Source organism: Procambarus clarkii, chromosome 65 (assembly GCF_040958095.1).
Source record: "Procambarus clarkii isolate CNS0578487 chromosome 65, FALCON_Pclarkii_2.0, whole genome shotgun sequence".
Classification (NCBI taxonomy): Eukaryota; Metazoa; Arthropoda; class Malacostraca; order Decapoda; family Cambaridae; genus Procambarus; species Procambarus clarkii.
The window spans coordinates 19,562,227-19,577,012 of NC_091214.1; the positions used below are offsets into that span (position 1 = coordinate 19,562,227).

General features: G+C 43.3%; 2 protein-coding genes across 8 annotated transcripts in view; one reads left to right on the forward strand and one right to left on the reverse strand.

The window, feature by feature from the left end:
* The window catches only part of bmm (brummer), a 45,225-nt gene extending 41,793 nt beyond the window's left edge, over positions 1 to 3,432 (reverse strand). For 5 of the 7 annotated variants that reach the window (XR_011223751.1, XM_045763585.2, XM_045763584.2 and 2 more), the window contains exon 1: positions 3,150 to 3,431. Coding sequence is in view for 5 of the 7 variants with exons in the window: in XM_045763585.2 (XP_045619541.2) it covers positions 3,150 to 3,309 (160 nt within the window). In the remaining 2 variants the exon portion in view is untranslated. Of the gene's footprint in view, positions 1 to 3,149 lie in introns of all 7 variants that reach the window. The other 2 variants (XR_011223750.1, XM_069309561.1) reach the window with 1 other exon arrangement.
* Positions 1 to 14,786, forward strand: part of MEP-1 — a 146,455-nt gene that overhangs the window by 14,257 nt on the left and 117,412 nt on the right. The window lies entirely within an intron of this gene.

The window sequence follows — 14,786 nt, forward strand, 5'->3', positions numbered from 1 at the left end:
CCTAATGACTGGAACAACATACTACTGTTTGAGTTACCAGACCACTTGGGCGACACAAGTGACTGTCTATACATGGCCGCTGCTGAACAACACGTGACTACATACCTGGCTTATACACATGCCAATAACATGGCTTCCCCAGCCACCAACAGGTTCAGTAAAGGCGTCTGCCAGGTCTATACGTGACTTAGAGGGAACAGTAGTAGTATACAAGTAACACCAGATATTTAACATCCACTAACTACCAATACAAAACGTGAAGCTATCCCAAAACGAAACACTATCACAAAACTCCTAACAAGTTCAAGTTCAAGTATGTTTATTGAGATAAGCAAGAAATACATCTCAAAGGGATAGAGTAGCTTAGGCTACTTCTACCCCCCTAAAACTCCTGACTCTGAAACCTATAAAAGACACCAGATAAAACAAAAAAACACAGAAAATCCTCAACATTTCCACAACAAAAACACACACACACACATCTGCAACCCCGACACGCAACACACCTTACGTGCCGTTCATAAATCCTAGCGAGAAGGTATTGATTTTTGGCGGGCAGAGTGGAGGCCACGAGGTGAAGATGGTGAGTTACCGCCAGCACTCAGCCAGGCCCGCTCACTATAGGTACACTCACAACACTTAAATGACAACCAATTAGCGCATTTCCTTCATTTGGTGTAATTGTAAATACTGCAAGGAGGAAAGGTGGTAATTTAACCGGTTATTAGAACAAGAGGAGAAAACGTACCGGGCGGCACAAGACCCCGGTATTGATTACCAGATGTTAGTGGCAGCCTGTTGACCCGGTTTCTAGCTTGCTCATTCACCTCACTTATATTCACCAGTACGACCTCCTCTAATGTCATTCATCACTACGACCTCCTGTCACTCATCGGTACGACCTCCTCTCCCTGTCATTCATCAGTACGACCTCCTGTCACTCATCGGTACGACCTCCTCTCCCTGTCACTCATCGGTACGACCGCCTCTCAATGTCATTCATCGGTACGACCTCCTCTCCCTGTCATTCATCACTACGACCTCCTGTCACTGTTCGCTGTCATAAACTTTAATACAGTATGCTGGGTGTACAATACATATAATTCAAATATGAATTACACATTATACAAATAATGTGACTGTCAGACCACGGAGGAAGAATTAAAACAGGAATTTCCTTCAGTACTTTCGTATATTAATACATCTTCAGAAGGAATGAAGATGTATTCATTGCTTCTGAAGATGTATTAATATACGAAAGTACTTAAGGACATTCCTGTTTCAATTCTTCCTCCGTGGTCTGACACTTACATTTTTCATCACGTGTTAATTTTCGTGATTTACACACATTATACAAATAATGTATATATGTATTTGTGTAATGACATTATACAAATACATACTTGTCCGTATAAATTTAATCAAGTACATATGATGAGTTTCTTTACAAAAGAATATAAGTAAACAGGATAAAACAGTTCCAGTAATATACGACACCAGAGTGACCAGGCAGGCGAGGCTATCTACGCTCCACTACCACAAACTTAACCTTTATATTACTGAATTTGGACAAACTAGAAAAGTTTATATGTCACTAATAAGCCTAACCTAACTATCCTAGGCCTAATAATTCACGGTATCTGAGGCACATATACAAAATGTGCTGTACTTGGCCTAGAAATATTTAAGTTCGGTTTTAGGCATTATTTTTTTCAGATTATAAAAAATATTAAAAACGTAGCTTACTGGTGTTTCACCTGATGGTGAATCACACAGTAAACACTGTATGTGTTGCACGATGACTTACCTGGTGATGAATCACAGTAAACACTGTATGTGTTGCACGATGACTTACCTGGTAGTGAATCACACAGTAAACACTGTATGTGTTGCACGATGACTTACCTGGTAGTGAATCACACAGTAAACACTGTATGTGTTGCACGATGACTTACCTGGTAGTGAATCACACAGTAAACACTGTATGTGTTGCACGATGACTTACCTGGTGGTGAATCACACAGTAAACACTGTATGTGTTGTAGGATGACTTACCTGGTGATGAATCACAGTAAACACTGCATGTGTTGCACGATGACTTACCTGGTGATGAATCACAGTAAACACTGTATGTGTTGCACGATGACTTACCTGGTAGTGAATCACACAGTAAACACTGTATGTGTTGCACGATGACTTACCTGGTAGTGAATCACACAGTAAACACTGTATGTGTTGCACGATGACTTACCTGGTAGTGAATCACACAGTAAACACTGTATGTGTTGTAGGATGACTTACCTGGTGATGAATCACACAGTAAACACTGTATGTGTTGCACGATGACTTACCTGGTAGTGAATCACACGGTAAACACTGTATGTGTTGTAGGATGACTTACCTGGTGATGAATCACACAGTAAATACTGCATGTGTTGCACGATGACTTACCTGGTGGTGAATCACACAGTAAACACTGTATGTGTTGTAGGATGACTTACCTGGTGATGAATCACACAGTAAACACTGTATGTGTTGTAGGATGACTTACCTGGTAGTGAATCACACAGTAAACACTGTATGTGTTGTAGGATGACTTACCTGGTGATGAATCACACAGTAAACACTGTATGTGTTGTAGGATGACTTACCTGGTGATGAATCACACAGTAAACACTGTATGTGTTGTAGGATGACTTACCTGGTGGTGAATCACACAGTAAACACTGTATGTGTTGTAGGATGACTTACCTGGTAGTGAATCACACAGTAAACACTGTATGTGTTGCACGATGACTTACCTGGTAGTGAATCACACGGTAAACACTGTGTGTTGTAGGATGACTTACCTGGTAGTGAATCACACAGTAAACACTGTATGTGTTGTAGGATGACTTACCTGGTGATGAATCACACAGTAAACACTGTATGTGTTGTAGGATGACTTACCTGGTAGTGAATCACACAGTAAACACTGTATGTGTTGTACGATGACTTACCTGGTGATGAATCACACAGTAAACACTGTATGTGTTGTAGGATGACTTACCTGGTAGTGAATCACACGGTAAACACTGTATGTGTTGTACGATGACTTACCTGGTGATGAATCACACAGTAAACACTGTACATGTTGCACGATGACTTACCTAGAGGTGAATCACAGAGTAAACACACGGCCGCCAGCGCTCCTGCAGAAGCTCCAGATATCTTATTCAATAACAAATTTGGCGCATATTTCTTAAGACAAGCGGCCACCCCGACATGGTATATCCCAAGGAAGCCGCAACCGGCGAAGGAGAAGTTCATGTTGCTTAAACACAAGTGTGGTAAGAAGAGCTCCGGATTACATGAAGCACTGAGGGAGGTGAGGGAAGAGGAGAGCGTACAGTCCGCCTCCTACCGCACTCTCGCGCTGACTGAAGGGATTGTTTTGATGCGCCAGCTGTGTGGTGTGTACATGTTACGTCACTACATTCCTCGTCGGTCATTGGTTCTCCGGACATGGCGTGGCCGTGACGTCATCGTCCGAGCACCCTGGTTCGTCGCTATTGCTGCCTACTATTTTTAGAATGGAGGAGATTCCTGGGTACATAATTGAGACTTCCACGACTTAAATTCATGTTTTAATAAGAGCTTAAAGGTTTAATTACTCATATACCCGAATATATAATAATGAACCAAGTTAAAACCGAGAGGGGCAAGCGTAGCACATATATATGTGGTGACCTTGAGTTTGTGGAATTCTTTTAGGACATTAGAGTACTGTATAGACCTGGCAAGCAACACCTGGCCTGAGGCTGCAGTATCCACCACAGTATTCACCACACAACTGCTGGTGTTAGTCACGTGTTGAGGGAGGGCGGAGGGAGGGCAAGGCGAGCGGGAACACAAACGTTGTGTGGGCGGCTGTGACACAGGCTACTGAGAGACACATGCCAGCCACCTACCACCGTCTCGCGCCTACACACTCATCTTTCTACCTCATAAAACGAAATAATATGGTTTTATCATGGCCAGTTTAGGTGTTGTGTTGGCGTGATGGAGTCCTGCAGGTGCACGGTGTATTATAGAGGCAGCAGCACCTTGCTCATCACCTTACGCATCACCTCATCACTTTACTCATCACTTTACTCATCACCTCATTCATCACCTCACTCATCACCTCACTCATTACCTCACGCATCACCTCATCACCTTACTCATCACCTCACTCATCACCTCACTCATTACCTCACGCATCACCTCATCACCTTACTCATCGCCTCACTCTCATCAGATTTGAGGGTTTGCGTCTAATTTTAGGCATATTATCGTGTTTTCATTGTCCAACAAATAACATTTCTGATCATAAACTGCAAGTTTACCTAAGTTGAAACACTTGTAAATAACTAGACGTGACTAGTGGTGTGCCGCGGGTCTGTTTTTGGACCAGTTTGGTTTTGATTTAAGTAAATTATATCATTAATGAGTTATGGTTTTACATTTTCAAAATTGATCTGAGAGCGCTAGGCTTACTACTATGGTGGACAATTAAACCAGTGCAGTTAAAAGACGCTCAGTTTAGTTATGCTTTTAAATGAAACGGCTCCAGTCAACGTAGAAAGCTGCCTTACCTTGAAATGGTTTCGGGGCTTAGCATCCCCGCGGCCCGGTCCTCGACCAGGCTACCTTACCTCACCTGGCTTTATCCAGGCCCGAGTCAATAACTGGAGCTGTAATGGAGGTGCTTATAGTCATTGAGCGATCTGGGGCAGTGAACTACATAATCAGAGGAGTATTTGATGATCACAGTGATAAGAAATCCACATAAATCAAAGTAGTTGATTAAAAGCATTCTTTGCCAAAGATAAATTGGAATTACCTTCAGTAATATCCATCTCTGATGGAGAGGAAGATATTAGTATTCCCAGTAGTCAAGAAGAGTAAGATAAAGAAATAGCTGAGCTGTACGTACGTGCCTAGCATCATATCATAAGTAGGTCAAGGGTTATGAGAGAGACCTAGTTTACTGGTACAAACTAGGTCTTTGTCTGCACTAACCATTGTTGTTTAAGCAGGAAGGCCGTTATAGGTTACGTTCTGGGAGGGAAGGTGCTCTACACCCTGGGGCTCCTAACCCTTCACACCACCCCAGACCAAGCCTAAACCTCCAGCCTACTCTCAGAATGTTTGGTAATATGTTTATTGTTTGTGATGTGTTTATATGTATGTAACCCCGTTCAGTACACGATGTACTGAACGGGGTGAGAATAGCTTGAGCTACCTCATCCCTTTGTGTGTATTTTACCTCAATAAACTTATTTCAATTTCAATTTCCAGCCTCAAATGAGGCTAACTGGTAATTTTCCCTAAGCTGTAGACCTTGCCACACCCTGGTGGTCTCTGAGAACCACAGCCTGGAGGCTGTACAGAGACTTCCCTAATTGTCACCCCACACAAGGCAGGGGGGGGGGTGACAGCTGTGCGCGAGGTAACAGCATCAAGCAGTGTCACGGCCATCAGCAAGCCGTTATCATCTACTGTTATCTGCTATGGGGACTGAGAACGACCAAGATAACTTAGAGGATGTACTCAGTCTACCGAAGTGGGCTCCAGCCTGATCTCTTGCATCTACGATACATGTACGAGGAGTGAAGAGGATAAGAGGAGGCGCGAGGAAGACAACGATGGAGAATCTGCGTTGAGGATTATCCACAAAGAGCATCAAGAGGAGAAACAGAACGTTTCCATTGAAACCGCTGCATCCCTCAGGACCTGTTACAAGGAGCCAGGCAGCTCACAAACCCCCGTAAGTTGGCTTTACATATACTAAGAGCTGGTAGGAGCTTCCTCAGCCCCTTGTAGTGCAGCGGAGGGGTTGGGGTAGGCAGGCATCCGTGCTGGAGACGACTTCAACACGACCCGGAACGACCTGATCTCCCGTCTAACAAACAAACTCTCATATGGACCTTCAGTTAAGGCAAGAATACCTTCCCTCCTGCACGGGGCTGGACCTTCACCTCCACCAATACTCATCATTCACACCCAAAGTGCGACAAGAGACAATATTGGATCATATTAATCAGTATTTAATTTATATTGTAAAGTGAAATATATGAGCAAAGAAAAATGTATTTATTACTGCAGTAATTAAAGTGCAGTAAATCGCAGTTAAAAATCCCATAAGGTAACTAGACATGATGGTAAAGAGAGAGAGAGAGAGAGAGAGAGAGAGAGAGAGAGAGAGAGAGAGAGAGAGAGAGACAGAGAGAGAGACAGAGAGAGAGTATCATAAGAGGAACTTTGATGAACTCTTAGCAGTTTCAACCTTTAAACTTTGTGAGCTTACCAAGTGATACTTGAGTGTCCTCCCTTGGTGTTACGTAAGTGATCCACCTGTCAGGAACGACCGCTGTAGATACTTCACCAGATCACTAGGCTATCTTCACAGCCTAGTGCTCACCAACCTCACTCAACCTAGTGCTCACTTAATGCTACCATATATAGTCTAACCTCACCCTGGAGGGGTTGGTGGTGTGGGGTTGACACTGTTGACATAGAGAGAAGACCTTTGAGACAATACTCCATAAGAGACGAATGGATAAGTTAGAGAATGAGGCAGGAGCGGCAGGGAAGATGCTCCAGAATTTTCTGATGACGCGAGAATTATGATGAGGATTAGGAGAGGAAGGCAGCAAGAGGCTACAAGGTGACCTGGACAAACTGAAAGCATAGCGCATGATAGCTGAGTGGACATCTCAAGATGGTGTAACAAATGGCTATTAGAGTTATGTAAAGTAATGAAGGATGGTGAAGGCAGCAGGAGGCCAGACACAAGACGCCAAATGGAAGATGAAATACTACAAGAAAAGTACAGAGAATAATATCAATGGGATTGATATCACACCCAACATAACTCCTGAAGCCCATAACAAAATGATATCATCAGCGGTATGTGCAAGACTGACTAACATCAGAACTGCTTTTAGAAATATGTGCAAGAAATTAATTAGAACCTTGTATACCACATATGTCAGACCATTTCTGGTGTATGCAGCTCCAACATCGAGTCCATACCTAGCTAAGCACAAGACGAAGTTGGAGAAGGTTCAAAGGTATGCCACCAGACTAGTTCCAGAACTAAGAGGCATGAGTTACGAGGAAAGACTTCGGAACTAAACCTCACGTTGCTGGAAGACAGAAGAGTTAGGGGAGACATGATTACCACATACAAAATTCTCAGCGTAATTGATGGGGTACATAAAGACAGATTATTTAACAAGGGTGGTACTCGGACAAGGGCGGGGGGGGGGGGGGGGGAGGGACTGCCGTAGATGACTACCGTTGATGACTGCCGTAGATGACCCCCGTAGATGACTGCCGTAGATGACTACCGTAGATGACTGCCGTAGATAACTGCCGTACATGACTGCCGTACATGACTGCCGTAGATGACTGCCGTAGATGACCGCCGTAGATGACCCCCGTAGATGACTGCCGTAGATGACCCCCGTAGATGACTGCCGTAGATGACTGCCGTAGATGACCCCCGTAGATGACTGCCGTAGATGACCCCCGTAGATGACTGCCGTAGATGACTGCCGTAGATGACCCCCGTAGATGACTGCCGTAGATGAGAATTAATAAAATAATTTGCACCAAGGAAAGAGAGGGAGGGGGGGTAGATGGGGCCTACAAGGGGGGGGGGAGTAATATCTAGATGCCACAGAAAACGGAGATATCTATCTACGGACATTATGAATAGATATATTTTCACCTACTTTTGCCTGTGTTTCATAAATATTCGTTCTTCAACACACCAGGACAACGTATCGTTCATTTTTCGAAACTGATTCAAAAATTCTCTTCGAAAACGGCTGTAAATATTTTCTAAAACTTCTCCCTGTATTACGTAGGAAAGTAATAATATTTTGGTGTAATTTGGATTACTTTCGGGGTAAGGGAGCGGTGTGCAGGGCCTAGGAGACCCGGGAACCGCCGGAGGTAACTCAACAATTCCGAAAGAAATGAACGAAACGGAAATGAGGTTTAGAGAGGACGAAACAATATGAAGATGTGAGCGAGAGGTGAGGGAAGTGTCGGGGTGTAGTTGGGTCACTTCCCGGGAGATGGCAGCACTTGTGCCGTCCCTGGCTCCCTACACCTTATACACTATACACTATACTCACTATACACTATCACTATACACGCACACTATACACTATACATTCACTATACACTATACACTCACACTGTACACTCACACTATACACTATACACTCACACTGTACACTCACTATACACTCACACTATACATTCACTATACACTCACTATACACTCACACTATACACACACTATACACACACTATACTCTCACACTATACAGTCACACTATACACTTACACTATAATAATAATAATAATAATAATAATAATAATATTAAGGCCTAGGATGCACTATTTAAAAAAAAAATTATTTTGCACCCAATACCTATCCTACGGGGCGGTATTGGGTATTGGCGGTAGGGAAAGGTATCCAGCATGGATTACGTTGGAAGTATTACTGGGAACTTAAAAGATTAGGATACTGGAGTACAGGGAATATGGTCCAGGACTGTCTCGTCACTATCCAAGTCACCATTCTCAGAGATTAGAAGTCACTGTAACGAGATGAATCTGGAATCCGATTGTAAAATATTTGACACATGCACGAATGGCCATTCGTATTTGAGAATAATGGAATCTTTATATATCAGGAAGCTGCGGGTTTTGCTCAATTTGTACACTGTAAATGTCAGTAAGTCTTTTGTTTTCATTTACAGTAGACGTAGATGTCATTATTACATGGTTTAGTCTCCCATGATGTGTGCATCCCCTGTTGTACTCACTGTGAAAGACGACCATTTTCAGTCATATTTGTTTTATTAGGATATATAGCATATCATTTGGTATTACAGTATTGTGTAACAACTATGTCCCTTACAAGATGTTTAACTGGTAATCCACAAATTGTTTTAAATGATTTGTTTTTGTAAAAGTTTTTTTAAAGTTTGTAGTTATAATTGTAATTTTGAGTTAGTGTTTGGTATTAATATTGAAGATCATCAACATTTCCTTTATATGAACACTTTACGTATGTTAAACTGTGTTCTGTTCCAGTTGTAACTTGTCAGTTTTTATCTGTAGCACGTAATGTTGTCCAGTAGGAGCCCTTTGTTTTGCTGGCTGATTTTAATTAATATTTTGTGATTTAGATCTGTTGATGAATTCAACAAGTATTCGGAATTTCATTAATTTTAATTAAACAGTAAAGATGAAGTTTGCCATGTCAATTGTTCTCCTATTTATTATGAAATTAAGATTCCAGAAAGGAACATTCATCTTGTAAGAAAAAATATATATATATACCGGTTAGGGTTGCGGTATGTAGAGCACGGTATACCGGGGAGGTGGAGGGTATACCTGTAGACCGGTAGAGGGTACCCGGCCGACCTCACACAGTAAGCCGACGTCATCCTCAAATCGTAAATTAAATCTTAAATATCTCTAAAACCATATAGTTTAATGAAGCAAATTACTAAGAAAATATTAGGATCTAATTGTTATGAAGAAAAAAATATCATAATTTTCCTATTAAATATGTTTTATGGTACATGGGCCGGAACAACCGTGGACATTTTCAAGAGGAAACTAGATTTATTCCTCCAAGGAGTGCCTGACCAACCGGGCTGTGGTGGGTATGTGGGCCTGCGGGCCGCTCCAAGCAACAGCCTGGTGTACCAAACTCTCACAAGTCGAGCCTGGCCTCGGGCCGGGCTTGGGGACTAGAAGAACTCCCAGAACCCCATCAACCAGGTATGGCACTAGGTACTTATTTTCCAGGGGCGGCGCGGGTGGCGGGAACACGTGGGCGTGTTTGCCGCCGCCCACGACGCCGCCCACGCTCTCTACCATTGCCATCTTCAAGTAAACTATAGAATCCTTGTATAGTACACGCTGTCTGTACACTTGTATAGTACACTGTACTACTTTGAACACTACAAAATAAGTTCAGCAGAAGATGACATGATCTTCACAGCTTCGTAATCTTCGAAAAAAAGTTAAGTCAGTTTGTCAATTGTATTATTACGGCTTATTACATCTGGTTGTCAACACTAGTTATATATTACTTTCTGTGCCTGTCTGTTGTGTCTGTTGCACAAGACTGTGAATCATAAGAGGTCGTCTCGGCCAGTTCTTGCTATACCAGGCTAGAAATAGCCTAAGATATACCTTTAGGCGAAGCTACTCTACCCTAAGTAGTAGTAGTAGAAGGCTAAGTAGTAGTAGAAGCCTGTACAAGTTCAAGTTGGGGAGTAGAAGAACTCCCAGAACCCCATTAAGCAGGTATCCAGCAGGTAAGCCTAAGTAGGAGTAGTAGAAGCCTAAGTAGTAGTAGCAGTAGAAGCCTACTCTAGCCTAAGTACTCTAACCTAGTGTAGTCTAGAGTAGCCTAAGCTACTCTAGACTACACTAAACCTGTTGAGATGTATCTTATTGTGTATAAACTTACCTGAAAGGTTAGGTCAGAACACCATACAACTGTTAGGCATCATAGTGGGTAAGAAGGCTTCGCAAGGAGAGAGGAGTGAAAATATTTAGTTTCAAATACTGTAGTGTACAAGACAGACGCCACTGTACAAGTTCAATACTACAAATGTAGTCATTTATTATTTATAAAGCTATTGTGTTTTATTGTAAATCAAAGTACCATATACATATAATCTATGAATTTAATATAATTTTCGCAAAGAAAAATATATTTTAAAGGACTGAATATTACTCGAAATCTTACCATCATTTCAACAACTTAGCGGAGGCCTGTACTTAACGGTGTGTGGATACAGCCCCAAGTTCAAGTTCAAGTATGTTTATTGAGATAAGAAATAAATACATCTCAAGGGGATAGAGTAGCTTAGGCTATTTCTACCCTCCTACAGCCCCATACAGTCCATTATACCGAGTGGATACTTATGCATGCGCATAGACCTGTATCTCTGTTCTCGGTGTATTAAGTGTTAGAACTGACCTTGTTAAAGACTGAATTACACATGCTGGTTGGTCAGTAGTGTGGTGGCCTTAAGACATGATAGGCCTCCTACTCATCATCCAACCCACCGAGTGTAAACCGGTTCATGATGACGTTAACCGGCCAGTGCCAGACTGCAGCTACAATATCCGGTTGATTAACCTCTCAACCCACGTCCAGATAAAGTGAGCTTGTCAACCGCTGGCCCTAAATAAAGAATAATTGCTTCCCGCGACACAATAATTTCACGCCAGTTTCCTCCCGTCCATATTACAAAACCTTTTAAGTAGGCTACAGTTACCTGTTGATGGTGGCCTTCTCTGGCCGTGCCTCAGCTGGACGGTGGCGCCGGTACTGCTCTATGTTGGATAAAAGTTGCATTATCCTTCCCTGGACACGTTTTTGGTGTATGGAGGGATGCCTGAGTGTATGGATAGAAGGGTGAGTGTGTAGAGAGAGAGAGAGAGGGGGGGGGGGGTGTATGTATACTATATGCATATTTAATACGTTACCGTTAACGGTATGCATACATATGTTGCCGTTTACAGAAAGCATACATGCCACACGGGCCATGACAGCACTATGGCATGGTATTGTTGTGGTTCGTGTGACATATAGCACATGTAGATATAACATAATAATAGTAATCACAAGGTAAATATAATATATAGAGACAATAACCACTGTACAATACTCAACACAACTGATGCTGACAGATACACAACACTCTTTGGTTCTGCAGAAACACATAGTAAATGGCTAGATTGTACAGTATTTAGTACAAGCCTAACTGTATAGAAATGTTTACCAATTATGATTATATAATAACGGTGCAGATTAGGATATGTGTAATTGTTTTGTTGGTTTTATGATTTAAAGATTAAATTATCCCCTATACTTGGGAATATAAATAAATTTAAAATTGTTTAACAGCCTCTCGTTACACGGTGGTGGTAATCGATGGTATTTGGTGACCAAATTACCAAATTTGGTGACCAAAGACCAAACTACACATCAGACAGACCGGCCCCAGACCAAGTCCATTCCATCCAGTGGTCGACCCCACAGACGCATTCATTAATTTTAACATGATGTTTATTAAAAATAGGAATTTTGTCAAATATAAGTTAATATTGTTATATATTAGCATACTGTGCATATTTAGGCACTGTTTAGGTTCTGTTGGCGATTATTTGTAGTGCGAGGGTGAAGCATTTACAGCGTTGTGGTTCGAATAAAAGTTGTGTACTCACCTGTGTACTTAGGGAGCCGGTCGGCCGAGCGGACAGCACGCTGGACTTGTGATCCTGGGTTCGATCCCAGGCGCCGGCGAGAAACATTGGGCAGAGTTTCTTTCACCCTATGCCCCTGTTACCTAGCAGTAAAATAGGTACCTGGGTGTTAGTCAGCTGTCACGGGCTGCTTCCTGGGGGTGGAGGCCTGGTCGAGGACCGGGCCGCGGGGACACTAAAAAGCCCCGAAATCATCTCAAGATAACCTCAAGATAACCTATTGGTGCTTGCGGGGGTTGAGCTTTGGCTCTTTGGTCCCGCCTCTCAACTGTCAATCAACTGGTGTACAGATTCCTGGGCCTACTGGGCTCTATCATATCTACATTTGAAACTGTGTATGAAGTCAGCCTCCACCACATCGCTGCCTAATGCATTCCATCCGTTAACTACTCTGTGTGTGTGTGCTAGAAAGAAATATATGTAGTAGAGATAATAGAAGAAAAATAGATTGGTTAGAAAGGCGGGGTCCAAGAGCTAATTGGTCTATTCTGCAGACACAAATAGTAAATACACACACGGACCGTTTCCTGGCCAGGAGCATTATGGGTAATTTTAACTTGGTAAACAACTCTCTCTCTCTCTCTCTCTCTCTCTCTCTCTCTCTCTCTCTCTCTCTCTCTCTCTCTCTCTCTCTCTCTCTCTCTCTCTCTTCTCTCTCTCTCTCTCTCTCTCTCTCTCTCTCACACACCTCTACTTTCGCCATCCTCCACCAGTGGCGCGCGCGCATGTAGGCCTGCACCCCCCCAATCCCCCCCCCCCCGCCGCCCACACCCCACAAAGCCGTCATGATAGGCGTCGGGGGGTTTGGGGGGGGGGGGTTCTTGCTGGGGAATTGTGGGCCACGGAGGGGGGAGAGGTGGGTGGGAATCCCCCATTTGGGGGGGTGGGGGTGAGAGAGTGGTAGTGGGTGGGCCAGTAGGGTGGGTGTGGTGGGCGTGGTGGGTGTGGGTGGGTGTGTGGGGACACAGTAGCAGGTGTGTACAGTGGTAGGCACATGCAGCCTCGCCGGTGTATGTAATATTTGGGTGAGAAATTATCCGAGGGGTCCATTTAGGCGGAGGGGCTGTGTGCGTGGTGGGAGGGGGGGAGGGGATTTTTAGGGGGGATGGAGGGCCTTCCTGTCTTTTTCTGGCCCTTATGGAGGCCTGTCGTAAGGTCGGTTGTCGGTAGGCGAGTGGACGCTTGGGCTTATACCGCACCGTCGTACAGTGTGTGTCAGAATGTGTGTGTGTGTGTGTGTGTGTGTGTGAGGGGGAGAGAGAGAGAGAGAGAGAGAGAGAGAGAGAGAGAGAGAGAGAGAGAGAGAGAGAGAGAATGTGTTCCTGTGTGTATGTGTATTTACGTAGTTGTACTCACCTACTTGTGCTTGCAGGGGTTGAGCTCTGGCTCTTTGGTCCCGCCTCTCAACTGTCAATCAACTGGTGTACAGATTCCTGAGCCTACTGGACTCAGTGTATATATATATATATATATATATATATATATATATATATATATATATATATATATATATATATATATATATATATATATATATATATATATATTATATATATATACGTTAGGCCTATATCAAGGTACACCCAAACGTCTAACTATTGACCCTCCAACCCCACAACAAACTGACTATCTCCAAGGTACCAACTTACTGTTAGGTGAACAGAGGAAGTAGGTGTTAGGAAACGCCCCCATCCAATTTGTATCCCGTCTGGGATTCGAACCGGTATTGTGAACTGGGTTGTGAGTCGAGAAGGAAACCGGCTGTACCACCGGGACCTTTTCTAGTCTTTGGTTCTTTAGGCAGGAGTTCCATGCCGGTGCTGCACACTGAAGAGCGGGTCTCACAACGGCTGTATAGTTGCTGTGACCACAGGAGGCCCTGGTCGACGACCGGGCCGCGGGGACGCTAAGCCCCGGAGACACTTCAAGGTAAGGTAGGAGGGTACAGCAACAGACGATGGCTGACTCCTGTTAACAGGTTGAGAACTTGTCCTTCCCACTAATGTAAAAAACACATCTAACACTTTATGTAGGGCATACGTAAATCTGTGTATATATGTATTTACGTATATAGGTTAGCTTAGCATTTTAAAAGCACAGAATCACCTTCTGTGGTTGAGTGTTCAATAAACCCTTGAACTATATGTTTAACACTTCTCTAACCCTGTCCATGGAGGACAGAAGAAAATGTATATATGCTGGTTAGCATTGTAAATGTGTGGCCACGTCTGTGGTAGATAATAATAATAATAATAATAATAATAATAATAAAATGACTGTTGGGTGAACAGAGGCGTACAGTTAAGGACTCTCGCCTAGTCAATCCTCCCCGGCCAGGTTACGAACCTAGGCAAAATCGCTTGCGAAGCGCAGAGCGAGTGTGTTACCACTGCACTACGGGGACTCAATTGTCCAGGTTCTTGAAGGCTAACGGGACGTTTGCT